Below are 17,097 nucleotides of genomic sequence, written 5' to 3'. Positions count from 1 at the left end.
GTAGATGGTACACACAGCCGCCACTGTGCGTCGGTGGGGGAGGGAGTGAACGTTTGTGGATGGGGGAACCAATCAAGCGAGCTGCTTTGTCCTGGATGGTGTGAAACTTCTTGAGTGTTGTTGGAGCTGCACTCATCCAAGCAAATGGAGAGTATTCCATCATACTTGTGCCTTGTAGATGGTGGACAGGCTTTGGGGGGGGTCAGTAGGTGAGTTACTCTCACAGATTCCGAGCCTTGGACCAGGGGAGACTGGCTTTGAACAACAGACACCCCACTTTATGGGGAACAGGGGGAGCCCAACACTGGGTCATCGGCATGATCCTGGAACCACTGAGCTATGACAGCAAACAAATCTTTGAGCTGTTGTACATCATCCATAACAGCCCCTCTCTCTCCTGAGCAGGGATGCCTGCATAGTCCTAGATCTCCTCCAGGCAGCAGAGGATGTAAAGACTACCACTGTCATTGCCAAGCCAGAACAGCAGAGTCCTGATTGCTCAAACATTAAAGAGTATTCAGCCTCTGATTTCAACTTCGATCTTTCCTCTCTTTGTGGAGCAGGTTTGTCCATTATCATTCCAGGTCCCGGTAAGTCCCCAATGGTCAGCCCAATCTACCATCCACGAGATTAGCATGGCACCTCCAAATGGTACTAGAGAATGATCAGCAGTCTTAGAAGCCTCTAGCTACAATGATGGAACGGCTGGTTGACATGGCATCCACTGTGCACACACTGCAGCTTCCAGCCAGCATACCACAACCACATGGGATGCAGCAACCGGTTGGAAAATATCACCATCAAGAACAAAAAAAGAGGTGAGCAAACCGTTCAACCTTCGTCTCGTCACAGGAGCGTTCTTCCTCAGCCTCAGAGGGATTCCAGATGACTCACATGGAAAAATAAAAAGCAGTACCAAGGAGACGAATACCATCTTCATCCGACTCACGATAAATAATCACAGCAACCATGCACCGGCACAACAGCTCAACTGACCAGGCGTGGCTCAACATAAAGCAATGGAAGAAAAGAATGAAAGCATACCCAAATACCAGTCTAACCGCCAAGCTAACAAGAACCAGAACCAACAAAACTCATCACTATCCCGCCAGAACAGCGAACGAGATGTGGAAGGGTTAAGGGTCCAGACTGCCTGAACTGGAGGCACCAGAAACGACAACGCCAATCACAGCCCTGTCGACCCTGCAAAGTCCTCCTTACTAACATCTGGGGGTAGTGCCAAAATTGGGAGAGCGGTCTCACAGACTAGTCAAACAAAAGCCTGACATAGTCATCCTCACAGAATCATACCTTACAGATAATGCTCCAGACATCACCATCACCATCCCTGGGTATGTCCTGTCCCACTGGCAGAACAGACCCAGCAGAGGTGGCGGCACAGTGGTGTACAGTCAGGAAGGAGTTGCCCTGGGAGTCCTCAAAGTCGACTCTGGACTCCATGAAGTCTCATGGCATCAGGTCAAACATGGGCAAGGAAACCTGATTACCATGTACCGCCCTCACTCAGCTGATGAATCAGTGCCTCTCCATGTTGAACATCACTTGGAGGAAGCACTGAGGGTGGCAAGGGCACAGAACATACTCTAGGTTGGGGACTTCAATTTCCATCGCCAAGAGTGGCTCAGTAGCACCATGATTGACCGAGCTGGCAAAGTCCTAAATGACATAGCTGCTAGACTGGGTCAGCAGCAGGTGTTGAGGGAACCAGCAAGACCTCATCCTCACCAACCTACCTGCTGCCGGTGCATCTGTCCGTGACAGTATTGGTAGGGGTGACCACTGCACAGTCATTGTAGAGACAAAGTCCTAATTTCACACTGAGGATACACTCCATCGTGTTGTGTGACACTACCACCGTGCTAAGTAGGATAGATTTCGAACAGATCTAGCAACTCATCGCTGGGCATCCATGAGTCACTCTGAGCCATCAGCAGCAGCAGAACTGTACTTGAACACAATCTGTAACCTCATGGCCCAGCATATCCCCCACTCTACCATTACAATCAAGCCAGGAGATCAACCCTGGTTCAATGAAGAGGGCAGGAGGGCATGCCAGGAGCAGCACCAAGCATACCTAAAATGAGGTGTCAACCTGCTGAAGCTATAAAACAGGGCTACTTGTGTACCAAACAGCATAAACAGCAAGTGATAGACAAAGCTAAGTGATCCCAAACCAATGGATCAGACCTAAGCTCTGCAGTCCTGCCACATCCAGTCGTGAATGGTGGTGGATAATTAAACAACTCTCTGGAGGAGGAGGCTCCACAAATATCCCCATCCTCAATGATGGAGGAGCCCAGCACAGCAGTGCAAAAGATATGGCTGAAGCACTTGCAACAATTTTCAGCCAGAAGTGCCGAGTGGATGATCCATCTCAGCCTCTTCCAGAGGTCTCCAGCATCACAAGTGCCAGTCTTCAGCCAATTCAATTCACTCCATGTGATATCGAGAAACAGCTGAAACACTGGATACTGCAAAGACTATGGGCCCTGACAATATTCCAGCAATAGTACTGAAGACTTGTGCAACAGAACTCGCCACACCCCTAGCCAAGCTGTTCCAGTACAGCTACAACACTGTTGGCTATGTGGAAAATTGCCCAGGTAAGTTCTGTACACTAAAAGCAGGACAAATACAACCCAGCCAATTACCAACCCATCAATCTACTCTCTATCATCAGTAAAGTAATGGAAGGGGTCATCAATAGTGCTTTCAAGGGCACTTGCTTAGCAATAAACTGCTCACTGATGCCCAGCTAGTGTTCCACCAGAGCCACTCAGCTCTTGACCTCATTACAGCCTTGGTTCAAACGTGGACAAAAGAGCTGAACTCCCGAGGTGAGGAGAGAGTGACTGCCCTTGACATCAACGCAGCATTTGACCGAGTGTGGCATCAAGGAGCCCTAGCAAAACTGGAAATCAGGGCGAAAACTCTGCTGGTTGGAGTCATACCGAGCACAAAGAAAGATAGTTATGGTTGTTGGAGGTCAGTCATCTCAGCTCCAAGACATCAGTGCAGGAGTTCCTCAGGGTAGTGTCCTCAGCCCAAACATCTTCAGCTGCTTCATCAATGACCTTGCTTCCATCATAAGTTCAGAAGCGGGGATGTTTGCTGATGATTGCACAATGTTCAGCACCATTCGTGAGTCATCAGACACTGAAGCAGTCCATGTCCAAATGCAGCAAGACCTGAACAATATCCAGGCTTGGGCTGACAAGTGGCAAGTAACATTCATGCCCCACAGGTGTCAGGCAATGACCATCTCCAACAACAGAGAATCCAACCTTGATCTTCAATGGCATTACCATCACTGAATCCCTCACAATCAACATCCTGGGGGTTACCATTGACCAGAAACTGAACTGGACTAGCCACATAAATACTGTGGCTACAAGAGCAGGTCAGAGGCTAGGAATCCTGCAACAAATAACTCACCTGACTCCCAAAGCCTGTCCACCATCTACAAGGCACAAGTCAGGAATGTGATGAAATACTCCCCATTTGCCAGTTTCTACAACACTGAAGAAGCTTGACACCGTCCAGGACAAAGCAGTCCGCTTGATTGGCACCGCATCCACAAACATTGAATCCTTCCACCACCAACACACAGTAGCAGCAGTGTGTACCATCTACAAGATGCACTGCAGGGATTCACCAAGGCTCCTTTGACAGCACCTTCCAAACCCATGACCACTGCCAACTAGAAGGACAAGGGCAGCAGACACATGGGAACACCACCACCTGGATGTTCCCCTCCAAGTCACTCACCATCCTAACTTGGAAATATATTGCCGTTCCTTCACTGTCACTGGGTCAAAATCCTGGAATTCCCTTCCTAACAGCACTGTGGATGAACCTACACCACATGGACTGCAGCAGTTCAAGAAGACAGCTCACCACCACCTTCTCAAGGACAACTAGGGGTGGGTAATAAATGATGGCCCAGCCTGCAAAGCCCACATCCCGTGAATGAATTAAAAAAAATACTACTAACCAAGAACTTGAAGGGTTAATGCTAATACTGTAATAGCAATAATGTTGGAATAGCATTAGGGTTTTGACAATGTAAATGCATAAGATTTGTAACAATGTAAGACTTGAAGTAAATTAAAGTAATCTAAATCCATGGGATAAAGACTGAGGAGGAGGTATAGTAGAAGAGTATGGTACATACAGGGTGAATGTGGGACTGAGTACAGCACCGCCCACAGTGATGTAAGAAAGCACATAAGCTAGACCCAGGGTCAGTGTGGTGTTGGCCAGACATGTGTTAAGACCTAGGTTGGAGCCATGCCTCAATCCTTTACTGTATATCAGTATATAGTTACAAGTAGTTAATAAAGACTTCTGTTAACATACAGAAAACTATGAAGACTTCCTCAACGGACACATTCTGTCACCAACACCATTCCAATACATGTCACTTTGGTGATATCCTCTCATGCCATGGTCTGCCTGCTGTCTCAGGAACTCTGGTCACCGCATCAGGGTCATTGGTTCCAGAGGGAACAATCTTTTTCCCTCTGGATAACAAGCTGTCTGTCTGCCATCAGCATATTTGGCTTGGACTTCTGGATTACTGCATGTCAGCTTTGCCTTAGCTGCTACATCTGGTTCATCTGCTGTACCATCATTGCTGCATGTATCTTTGTCACCACGATACTTTTTGGCAAAGAATTTGTCATACAGTACTCCTTCAGGCGACTCCACACTTTTTCCCTTCTTGATAAATGGCAGTTGGGGTAAAATGGTGTATCCACCTTACTCAGACTCTCCCGTCTCAGCAGTACTTCATCACCTGGCATCACATAAGACTGTCTGGCTCCCTTTCTGTGGTCCGCATAAAACTTAGCAGCACCCCTTTTCTCTGCATCATGATTTCAAACCTCCTGATCAACAACAATGCTCTTCAGCTGATATCTTGGTGCATGATTTGTGTCCAGATAGCAGCTCAGCTGGGCTGTTTCCCTTTGTAGTGTGTGGATTTGCTTAATACATGGCCGCATATGAAGCAATGCTTCCTTCCAATTTTTGCCCTCAGCATGAGCAATTCTCTTAGGATTGGCTTTGTCATTCCACTTCCCCATTTGCCTGCGGCCATTTAGGAGTTATTTGAAGGTGAATGCCTGTGACTTGCATGTAATCTGCAACAGTCTGAAATGAATTGTGGCCCATTGTCTGAATACAGAATGACTGGTAGACCATGCCTTACAAATATTTGTCACTGAAGATACTGTTTTTTCTATCATAACATACCCACAGTAATGGCTGTAGTAATTCAATCACCACTAGTATGGACTCTCAGGATGGAAGCGGGCCTAAAATGTCAACTCCTACATTCTCCCATGGCCCAGCATCCTGCATACTGGTTCTGGTGGATCGATTCCACTGCTCACGGGTTTATGCCCCATGAACGTTAGCTCTGTCATGCCCAGCAAGCAATTGTCTGCATTTACCGCAAGCCCTGCTGACTACAACCTAGCCGAGGCTAATCTCAGGCTCGTTATGTTCCTCTCTTCTGGCTCCGTGCATAACAATGTCACTTGAGATACTGGCTGTTCTTGGGATCCTTTGAATCGCCTAATGGATTTTGTGTTGGTTAATCTCTGGTGGTGCATTGATGCCAAATCTTGTATTGGTAAAGTCCACAATGAATGACAAAAGTTGTCACCTTCCCTGAATAGGATGAAGCTCCATTTGGCATTATGCCCATTTTAAGCCTAATTTGAAAAATACCTTGCTTGTTGACAACTTTTGAAAGACTCTGACCACAATGGGAATTGGCTGATGTTCTCCCACTACCTTTTCATTCACCTGTCGCATGTTAACACAGAGTCTGATGTCACATTCTGTTTAGACACAACCACAACAGGGCTCATCCATCGTGTTGGCCCTTCAAATAGCTCCATGATGTCTTGGTCAATCAGTTCCTCGATCTTTGCCTCAGCTTCCCCTTTCAGACCAAAAGGTGTTCTGCGCACAGGCTGAGCTACAGGCATCATGTTTTCATCAATGGTTAATCTCACTTGGTGGTTGGGCAACTTCCCAATCCCTTGAAACACTGGCCCAAGTTTCACATAGAACTTCACAGAATTCACTTTCAATCCAAATTGAAGCACTCAAGGCTTGGGCATTTCTGCTCAGAAGAGGCTCACCATCCTCCTCAATCACTACATATTTTGCCTCTACATTCTGATCCCCAGCTCTCACAACCGCAATGAAGCATTCAACAGTTTAAAGTGAGTTTTCCTATGTGTAAACTTTCTGACAAATTTTCGAGGTGTGCACTTGATTCTCTATCTTCAGTTCCTCCCACAATGCTGTCGCTGGCACTACTGTCACAGACTGAATCTACAATGCTCACTTTAACACCACCAATCATCACTAACTTTTTTGTGGCTGCTCCCGCCAAAAGAAACACATATCCATGATTGCTATTCATGTCCTCACTCTCTGCATCTTCAACTCATCTCAGAGCTGCACTTTCATTTCTCTTTCCTTTATGTGGTTTGCCAGGTTTCCCTCCTGTTCAGCTTTGCTTCTGCACTTCTTGGCAAAAGGGTTTTTGCCCCCACATTTTCTGCATATCTTTCCCTTGGCAGGGCAGCAGGCAGCTTTGTCACAGTGCCCCAAGTTGCCACATCCGAAACACTCTCTCAGTCTTTTGCCAAATACATTTACACGGATCTGGTTACAACATTGCCACTCGGTTAACCTCAGCTTTTGTTGATGGCAGAGGTAGGACCAAATTTCATGCTGTGAAATTGTCCATCCACTGCTTTCCAATGCAGCTGCTATTTTCAAAGTGTCATCCAGTCTCCTCTTTCCAGCAGCTTATACCTCAACTTATCTGCCTTGCAATGTTGGACCACCTGACCCATTACCTGATTATTCAGATCGGCCACAACAGAATTGCATCCATCCAATGCCTGCCTCAAACAGGTCACAATTTGGGTGACGCTTTTTCCTTCTTTAAGTCTTATCTGATGGAAAACATGCATTTAGAATGTGACATGTGGCATCATCACATAATGGTCTTTCAAAGCTTCAAACTGCACATTCATAATCCACCTTTTCTCCTGCATCTGACAACGTCTTGAAATTGTCCCTCACTGAAGCACCGCACTGAACAACAATGAGGCCAGTCACAGTGCTTTCTGCGCCTCCGTCGCCCCATCCAAAAATAGACCGCGACTGTCTGTATATGCTTCGAACTCCTCCAGCCACACCTTCCATTTCACGTTGGTGGTACTGGCATCACCCGGCAGATCAAACGCTCAGTTCCTGGGACTGCTCCTGCAAATGCCATGACAGAATCCTGTATGGCCCCATCTTTACCCTCATCGCCAATGTCACATCTCAGGCTGAAAGAACAACATTCAAAGTCACAGATTTATCTGCAGAGGTCATATCATTTAATCCATCCTATTGGCTAACTTCTGACCACATGCTCTCTGACCTTGGTTAACTCTCATCAATATACAACATACTATACAGTACAACCCAAGTATCTGAAGATATTTTATTATCATTATGACAGGGGTGAGCAATAAACACTGGATTTGCCAGCAGCACAACCCATGCACAAATTTTTAAAAGTTTCTATTTCCAGAATCTGGAATGGCTTTTACACATTTAAATTTTCTCAAATTTAAAACTACTGCACTTGAAAACACGCAAAAATTTATGAGCTTGAATACTCATAAACTGCAAGAGTCTGTTTATTTGTTTGGCACCCTTCCATACAAAATTACCTTCTACAGTTCAGTGACACAAAGAGACGAAGATACTTGACACTAGTAATATCTTTTGGTTCCACCATGGAGTGTAAGCAGCAAAGATTGGAGCTGTTTCGGAATAAAAAAAAAGTCATTGCATGACAGCCCAACTTCAAGGATTATTTAATTAAACTGAGGAATACCTGCAGGTTCTCTCTCCTATTGATCGGAGATTAAACAAGATGCTACGGGATTTATTGCTGCTCTTGGTTTACAATAAAATGATGCAATTTACAAGAGCTGTTAAAGGACTTTGCCAAACTTCTAAAACTGCATTAACTTTTTTAAATTTTAATTCTTAGTTGCATTTATGTGACATTATTATCAAAAACAGTTTAGTTTCAGCAATGCCCCGGAATTTCTGCTCTCCTGGTAAAAACACACAAACCCAATAGGGTTAATGCTGCAGAAACTCACCACCACATTCCTTCTGTTTGCTCATCCCCCGCTCCCGAATCCGGCTGTACGGTCGACAGAAGATTCCAGTTGAGGGGCTGGGAGGGGGGCGGTGGGGGGGGGAGTCTGGGTTCTGGACTCCGAGATTTTTACCTCAGGATCTCCGGCTTCTGGCGACTGTCTGTTTTCGCGGATTTCGCGCCCATTTGCAGCGCATGCGTACGAGGCAACCCTCTGGGCGGGGCCTATGCTGGCTGGGGTGGGCTGGGGCGGGGCGCCTGAGGGGAGTGAAGCCGAGTTCCAAAAGGTTTCACCTGAAGAAGAGTCATGAGGACTCGAAATGTTAATTCTGTTTTTTCTTTCCACAGATGCCGTTAGACCTGCTGAATTTTTTTTCCCAGCATTTTCTGTTTTTGTTGCAGTGTTTTTTTTAATAAAAGGTTTCCTTGTCAGCAAAATGATGGAAGGAGTCATGGTCAGTGTCACCAAGTGGAACTTACTCAGGAATAATCTTCTCACCAGTGCACAGTTTGGGTTTTGCCGGGGTCTAGACCTCATTGGCCTTGGTTCAAACATGGATCAAAAACAAAAACAAAAATACTTGGAAAAACTCAGCAGGTCTGGCAGCATCTGCGGAGAGGAACAATGGATCAAAGAGCTCAATTCCAAGAGGTGAAATGATAGTGACTATCCTTGAATTAAACAACTGTTATGATCCCCAGATGAGGTTACCCCTGGACAAGCCTGATCCCAAACTTTTAATTTTAATCATGAAGTTACAGGTTATGTTCAAACTTTTAATTTGATGTTTGGGAACTCAAATGATGAACACATAAGAAAACAACGTAATAGTAGATTTAGAAATGATATGGCCAACGCATTTTCTTACAGCTTCTGCACTTTAAAATTTGCCACTGCACCACTACCTTCAGGCCTGCACTGCCATTTGATAAGATTATAACTGATCTGCTTGTGATCTCAATTCCACCTTCCAGTGTGCACCAGATAACCTTTGAGTCCCTTGTCTATCACAAATCTAACTCAGCCTTGAATAAATTCAATGACTCAGCTTCCACTGCTTTCTATGAAAGAGAATTTCACAAACTAACGACCCTCAGAGAAATTTTTTTCCTCATCTCCGTCCTAAGGGAGACCTCGGATTCTTAAGCTTGTCCCCTAGTTCTAGTCTCCCCCTCAAAAGGAAACATCCTCCCGGTTTCCACCCTATCAAGTTCCATCAGGATCTTACATGTTTCAATAAGATCATTTCTAATTCTTCTGAACTCCAACGGGTATAGACTCAATCTTTTCAACCTTTCCTCATAGAATAAGCCCCTCATCTCAGGAATGAGTCAAGTAAACTTCTCTGAACTGCTTCTAACTCGATTATATCCTTTTCCAAATAAGGAGACCAAAACTGCACAGAGTATTCCAGATGTGGTCTCACCAAGGCCCTGTACAGCTGCAGTAAAACTTCCCTACTTTTATATTCCATTCCCCTTTCAATAAACGCCAACATTCCATTTGCCTTCCTAATCACTTGCTGTACCTGCATTCTAGCCTTTTGTGATTCCTGTACCAGGACACCCAGATCCCTCTGGACCTCAGAGTTCGGCAATCTCTCTCCCTTTAAATAACATACTGTTTTTACATTCTTCCTGCCGAAGTGGACAAGTTCACATTTTCCCACATTATACTCCATCTGCCCGATTTTTGCCTGTCTATATCCCTTTGCAGAGTTCTACTTCTTCTTGGCAACTTACTTTCCGACCTATCTTGGTATCATTGGCAAATTTAGCTACCATATATTTGGTCCCTTCATCCAAACCATTGATATAGATTGTAAATAGTTGAGGCCCTGACACTGATCCATGTGGCACTTCAATCGTTAAAGCTTGCTAACCCGAAAAAAAGACTCATTTGTCCCTCCTCTTTGCTTCTGATAAACTGGGATAGTAATAATGGTGGTGCAAAAGGACTGTAAATTGCAAGTATTCCACCCTTGTTCAAAAAGCATGTAAGGATAAACCCAGCAATCTCAAATCTGGGACAAGTGTGGATTAAGGAAAGCCAGGACAGATTTATTAAAGGCAAATCATGTTTAACTTTTTTTTATTCATTCACAGGATGTGGGCTTCTCTGGCTGGGCCAGTATTTATTGCCATCCCAAATTGCCCTTGAGAAGGTGGTAGTGAGCTGCCTTCTTGAACCGCTGCAGTCCATGTGGTGTAGGTACACCCACAGTGTTGTTAGGGAGTTTCAGGATTTTGACCCAGCGACAGTGAAGGAACGGCGATATATTTCCAAGTCAGGATGGTGAGTGACTGGGAGGGGAACTTCCAGATGGTGGTGTTCCCACCTATCTGCTGCCCTTGTCCTTCTAGGTGATAGTGGTTGTGGGTTTGAAAGGTGCTGTCTAAGAAGCTTGGTGAATTCCTGCAGAGCATCTTGTAGATGGTACACACTGCTGCCACTATGTGTCGATGGTGGAGGGAGTGAATGTTTGTGGATGCGGTGCCAATCATGTGGGCTGCCTTGTCCTGTGTCAAGTTTCTTGCATGTTGTAGAAACTGCACTCATCCAAGTGGGGAGTATTTCATCACACTTCTGACTTGTGCCTTGTAGATGGTGGTCAGGCTTTGGGGAGTCAGGAGGTGAGTTACTCGTCGCAGGATTCCTGGTCTCTGACCTGCTTTTGGAGCCACAGTATTTATATGGCTAGTCCGGTTCAGTTTCTGGTCAATGGTAACCCCCAAGATGTTGATAGTGGGGGATTCAGTGGTGGTAATGCCATTGAACATCAGTGAGCAGGTTATTGCTAATTGAGTGCTGCTTGATAGCACTGCTGATGACCCCTTCCATTACTTTCCTGATGATGGAGTAGACTGATGGGGCATTAATTGACCATGATGGATTTGTCCTGCTTTTTGTGTACTGGGCAATTTTCTATAGCCGAGTAGATGCCAGTGTTGTAGCTGTAATGGAACAGCTTGGCTAGGGGCACGGCAAGTTCTGGAACACAAGTCTTCAGTACTATTACCAGAATATTGTCAGGGCCCATAGCCTTTGCACTATCCAGTGCTGACACTCATTTCTTGATATCACGTGGAGTGAATCGAATTGACTGAAGACTGGCATCTGTGATGATGGGGACCTCCGGAGGAGGCCAAGATTGATCATCCACTCGGCATTTCTGGCTGAAGAGTGTAGAAAATGCTTCAGCCTTATCTTTTGTACTGATGTGCTGGGCTCCCCCATCATTGAGGATGGGGATATTGAGGCCTCCTTCTCCAGTGAAGTGTCTAATTGTCCAATATCTTTCACGACTGGATGTGGCAGGACTGCAGAGTTTAGATCTGATTTGATTGGTTGTGGGATTTGCTTAGCTCTATCACTTTTAGCTTAAGCTGTTTGGCATTCAAGTAGTCCTGTGTTATAGCTTCACAAGGTTGACACATCGTTTTTAGGTATGCCTGTTGCTGCCCCATGGCATGCCCTCCTGCACTCTTCATTGAACCAAGGTTGATCCTCTGGCTTGATGGTAATGGTAGAATGGAGGATATGCTGGTTCATGAAGTTACAGGTTGTGTTCAAATACAATTCTGCTGATGCTGATGGCCCATAGAGCCTCATGGATGCCCAGCCTTGATTTGCTAGATCTGTTCGAAATCTATCCCATTTAGCATGATGGTAGTACCACACAACACGATGGAGGGTATCCTAAATGTGAAGGTGGGACTTTGTCTCCACAACGACTGTGCGGTGGTCTCTCCTGATACTGTCATGGACAGATGCATCTGTGGTAGGCAGGTTTGTGAGGATGAGGTCAAGTATGTTTTTCCCTCTTGTTGGTTCCTTCATCACCTGCTTTAGACCCAGTCTTGCAGCTATGTCCCAAAAGACTTGGTCAGCTTGGTCAGTAGTGGTGCTACCCAGCCACTCTCAGTGATGGACATTGAAGTCCCCCACCCAGAGTACATTCTGTGCCCGTGCCACCCTCAGTGCTTCCTCCAAGTGGTGTTCAGCATGGAGGAGCACTGATTCATCTGCTGAGGCAGGCCGGTACATGATAATGAGCGGGAGGTTTCCTTGCCCATGTTTGACCTAATGCCATAAGACTTTGTGGGGTCCAGAGTCAATGTTGAGGACTCCCAGGGCAACTCCCTCCTGCCTGTGCTGCCAACTCCACTTGGTCTGTCCTGCCCCTGGGACAGGACAAACCCAGGTATGGTGATGGTGGTGTCTGGGACTTTATCTGTAAGGTATGATTCCATGACGATGACTATTTCAGGCTGTTGCTTGACCAGTCTGTGAGGTACTAGCCCCTAAATGTAAGTAAGGACGACTTTGCAGGGTCAAGGGGGGTGAATTTTCCGTTGTCATTTCCGGTGCCTAGGTCAATGCTGGGTGGTCCTCCAGTTTCATTCTTTTTTTGAGACTTTTTAGCGGTTTGATACAAGTGAGTGGCTTGCTAGGCCGTTTCACAAGGTGTTCAAGAGTCAACCGCATTGCTGTGCGGCTGGAGTTACATGTAGGCCAGACCAGGTAAGGACAGCAGATTTCCTTCCCTAAAGGATATTAGTGAACCAGTTGGGCTTTTAAAACAATTGACAATAGTTTCATGGTCATTAAACTTTTAGTTCCAGATTTTTACTGAATTCAAATTCCACCATCTGCCATGGCTGGATTTGAATCCGGGTCCCCTGGGTTTCTGGATTACTAGCCCAGTGACAAAACTACTAATATGATGAGTTTTTGTTGAGGTAACAGATAGGGTTGATGATGTTAATGTGGCTGATGTAGTGTCAACGGACTTCCAAAAGGCACTTGATAAAGTCCCAAATAATAGGCTTGCCAGCAAAGTTGAAGCCCAAGAATAAAAGGCAGTCATGACATTGATACAATGTTAGCTGAGTGACAGGCAACAGTAGTGACAGAAACAATTGCTTTTTGGACTAGAGGAAGGTATATAGTGGTGGTGCCCATGGGTCCATACTAAGACCACTGTCATAGTCATCAAGGTCTACAGCACAGAAAAAGGCCCTTCAGCCCATTGAATCTGCACCGGTCAAACAAGTACCTAACTATTCTAATCCCATTTTCCAGCACTAGGCCCATGTATGCCATGGCATCGCAAGTGCACATCCAAATACTTCTTAAATGTTATGAGGGTTTCTGCCTCTACCACCCTTTCAGGCAGTGAGTTCCAGATTCCCACCACCCTCTGGGTGAAAAAGTTCTTCCTCACATCCCCTCTAAACCTCCTGCTCCCTACCTTAAATCTATGCCCCCTAGTTATTGATCCCTCTACCAAGGGGAAAAGTTCCTTCCGCTCTACCCTATGTATGCCCCTCATAATTTTGCACACCTCAATAATGTCCCCCCTCAATCTCCTCTGCTCCAGGGAAAATAACCCCAGTCTATCCAATCTCTCCTCATAACTAAAACTCTCCAGCCCAGGCAACATCCTGGTAAATCTCCTCCGCACTCTCTCTAGTGCAATCACATCATAATCATAATGCGGATTCCAGAACTGCACGCAATACTCTAGCTGTTGTCTAACCAGTGTTTGATACAATTCCAGCATAACCTCCATGCTCTTATATTCTATGCCTCAGCTAATAAAGGCAAGTATCCCGTATGCCTTCTTAACCACCTAATCACCTGCCCCGCTACCTTAAGGGACCGGTGGACATGCACACCAATGTCCCTCTGATCCTCGGTACTTCCCAGGGTCCTACCATTCATTGTGTATTCCTGAGCCTTGATTGTCCTGTCCAAGGACATCACCTTACACTTATATGGATTAAATTCCATTTGCCACTGATCAGCCCATCTGACCAACCCATCTAAATCCTCCTGTAATCTAAGGCTATCCTCCTCACTATTTACCACACCACCAAGTTTCGTGTCATCCATGAACTTACTGATCAGCCCTCCTACATTCAAGTCTAAATCATTTATATATACCACAAACAGCAAGGGACCAAACACCGATCCCTGTGGAACCCCACTGGACACAGGCATCCAGTCACAAAAACACCCCTCGACCATCACCCACTGCTTTCCTTTATATATATATTAACTGAGATTTGGTAAGGGCACAATTTCAAAATATGCAGTTAACAAAGTTTAGGAGTACTTTGAACTGTGAGGAGGCTAGTGATAGATTTCAAGAGGACACGTAATCAGCTGATAGAACAGGAAAAGATGCGGCAGATAAAACTTAATGCAAAGAAATGCAAAACAAGTAGAATGCGTGTCCTGTATTATGTACAGTCATGGATGCTACCAGTCTCCTAGACGATCACATATGCAGGAAGTGCTGCCAGCTGTAGAAACTTGAGCTCCGGGTTTCAGAGCTCGAGCGGCGGCTGGAGTCACTGTGGTGCATCCGCGAGGCCGAGAGCTACGTGGATAGCACATTCAGAGAGGTGGTCACACGCAGCTTAAGGGGCTGGAGCAGAGAGGGGATGGGTAACCACCAGGCAGTCCAAGAGAAGTAGGCAGGTAGTGCAGGAATTTCCTGGGGTCCTGCTCACAAATCAGTTTTCCATGTTGTAAGCTGGTGAGGGTGCTGGTTCTTCAGACAAGTTTGTGGTGCCACGAGCAGCATGGCTGTACAGGAGGGGAGGAAGAAAGAACGAAATAGCAATAGTGATAATAGGGAATTCATTAGTTAGGGAAACGGACAAATGTTTCTGTGGCCATAGACATGACTACAGAATGGTATGTTTCCTCCCTGGTCCCAGGGTCAAGGATGTCACAGAGTGGCTGCAGGACATTCTTCTGGGGGAAGGTGAACAGCTAAAGGTCGTGGTCCACATTGGTACCAATGACTTCGGTAGGAAGGGGGATGTAACCCTGTGATCAGAATTTAGGGAGCTAGGTAGAAAATTAGCAAGCAGGACCTCAAATGTAGCAATCTCTGGATTACTCCCAGTACCACATGCCAGTGAGTACAGAAATAGGAGGATAAGGCAGATGAATGCATGGCTGGAAAGATGGTGCAGGAGGGAGGGCTTTAGATTCCTGGGACACTGGGACTGGCTCTGGGGAAGATGGCACCTGAACAGAGCTGGGACTGAGATCCTTGCAGGGCATTTTGCTGGTGCTGTTGGGAGAACTTTAAACTAACTCAGCAGGGGTGCGGGAACCAAGAGAAAATATTAGAGAGGAATACCAGGGTGCACAAAATACTGGGAGGGTCAGATATTTCTGTAAAGGGAATAGTAAGTTAATAGGTAAAGTTGGGGTGAGGGAGAAAATAACAAAATCCAAATTAGGGTTATAATGCATGTATGTGAATGCACGGAGTATAGTCAATAAGATTGAGGAGTTACAGGTGCAGATTGCCACGTGGAAATATGATGTTGTAGCAATAAGAGAGACCTGGCTTAAGGTAGGGCAGAACTGGGTGTTAAATATTCCCAGGTACAAGGTACAAGGTGTTCAGAAGAGATAGGAAAGGAAGGAAAGGAGGAGGGGTGGCAGTATTGGTTAAGGAGAGCTTTGAAGTTCTGGAGAAAGAGGATGTCCCAGAGGGTTCAACGACAGGGTCAATTTGGCTACGGCTAAGGAACAAAAAGGGTGCAGTTACATTGCTCGGTGTAGTCTATAGACCGCCAACAAGTGAGAAGAATGTAGAACAAATCTGTAGGGAAATTACAGAGAGGTACAAGTATTATAGAGTTGTTAGAATGGGTGACTTTACACTACCACTGTCCCAGTCTATGTTTGGGTAATTAAAGGGTGGTGAGGGGCAAAAGTTCCTAGTTTGCATTCAGGAAAATTTTCTACAGCAGTGTGTGTCCAATCCAACAAGACGCACTGTTGGACCTGGTTCTTGGAAATGAGGTAGGCCAAGTAAATCAAGTGTCAGTGGGGGAATATTTAGGAGACAGTGATCATTGAATTGTACGTTTTAGGATGGTAGCAAAGGACACTAGGCAATCCAGAGTATGAATAATTAACTGGACGAGAACTGACTTCGATGGGGCAAGAATGGAGCTGGGCCAGATAGAGTGGAACGAAAGATTGGAGGGAAAAACTGTAGCTGAACAATGGGCTATCTTCAAAAAAAGAATTGATTCTGGCACAGTCAAGGTATATTCTGTAGAAAGGGAAAGGTATGACAGATAAATCCGAAGCTCTCTGGATGAGGAAGGAGATAGAAATTAAGATAAAAGAAGAAAAAGTGTGCTTATGACAGGCGTCAGGTAGAAAATACAATTGAGAACCAAGAGGAATACAGGTTCAGAGGGGAGGTGAAAAAGCATATTAGAGAAGCAAAGAGGGATTATGAGAAAAGACTGGCTGCCAACATAAAGGGGAATTCCAAAGTCTTCTACAGGCATATAAATAGTAAAAAGAGTAGGGCTAATTAGGGACCTAAAAGGGAATTTACACATGAACAAAGGGGCCATGGTTGAGGTATTAAATGAATACTTTGCATCCATCTTTACCAAGGAGGTAGATGCTACCCAGGTCATGGTGACAGATGAGGAAACTCAGTCACTAGAAGGGTTCAACATTGATAAGGAGGAAGTGCTGAATAGACTGTCAGTAATTAAAGTTGACAAGGCACTGGGACTGGACAAGATGCATCCAAGGATATTGAAGGAACTGAGAGGAGAAATTGCAGGGGCATTGGCCATAATTTTTCAGTCATCCCTAGACTCAGGGGAAGTGCCAGAGGACTGGAGAATTGCAAACATTATGCCTTTGTTCAAAAAAGGTCGTAAGGGTAAGCCCGGCAATTACAGACCAGTCAGTTTAACTTCAGTGGTGGGCAGGATTCTAGAAACAATTAATCAGGAAAGAATTAGTAGTCACATGGGAAAAAAATGGGTTGATCAGGAAGAGCCAGTATTGATTTCTAATCGGGAAATTGTGTTTAACT

General features: G+C 45.5%; 2 protein-coding genes across 7 annotated transcripts in view; both read right to left on the bottom strand.

Annotated features, from left to right (window-relative positions):
* The window catches only part of LOC121268995 (PSMC3 interacting protein), a 55,413-nt gene extending 47,043 nt beyond the window's left edge, over positions 1-8,370 (bottom strand). The window contains exons 1-2 of one of the 2 annotated variants that reach the window (XM_041173328.1): positions 7,776-7,790; positions 7,251-7,385 (exon numbers count right to left, since the gene is read on the bottom strand). In XM_041173328.1, coding sequence (XP_041029262.1) covers positions 7,251-7,257 — 7 coding nt within the window. In that variant the 5' untranslated portion in view covers positions 7,258-7,385; positions 7,776-7,790. Of the gene's footprint in view, positions 1-7,250; positions 7,386-7,775; positions 7,791-8,216 lie in introns of those variants that run through there. The other variant, XM_041173327.1, reaches the window with a different exon arrangement.
* Positions 1-17,097, bottom strand: part of cntnap1 (contactin associated protein 1) — a 1,152,571-nt gene that overhangs the window by 467,700 nt on the left and 667,774 nt on the right. The gene's annotated exons all lie outside the window — the stretch shown is intronic.

This window comes from Carcharodon carcharias, chromosome 23 (genome assembly GCF_017639515.1).
Source record: "Carcharodon carcharias isolate sCarCar2 chromosome 23, sCarCar2.pri, whole genome shotgun sequence".
Classification (NCBI taxonomy): Eukaryota; Metazoa; Chordata; class Chondrichthyes; order Lamniformes; family Lamnidae; genus Carcharodon; species Carcharodon carcharias.
Note: the sequence above shows the minus strand (reverse complement) of the source record. Positions and strands in the feature narration are given on the sequence as shown.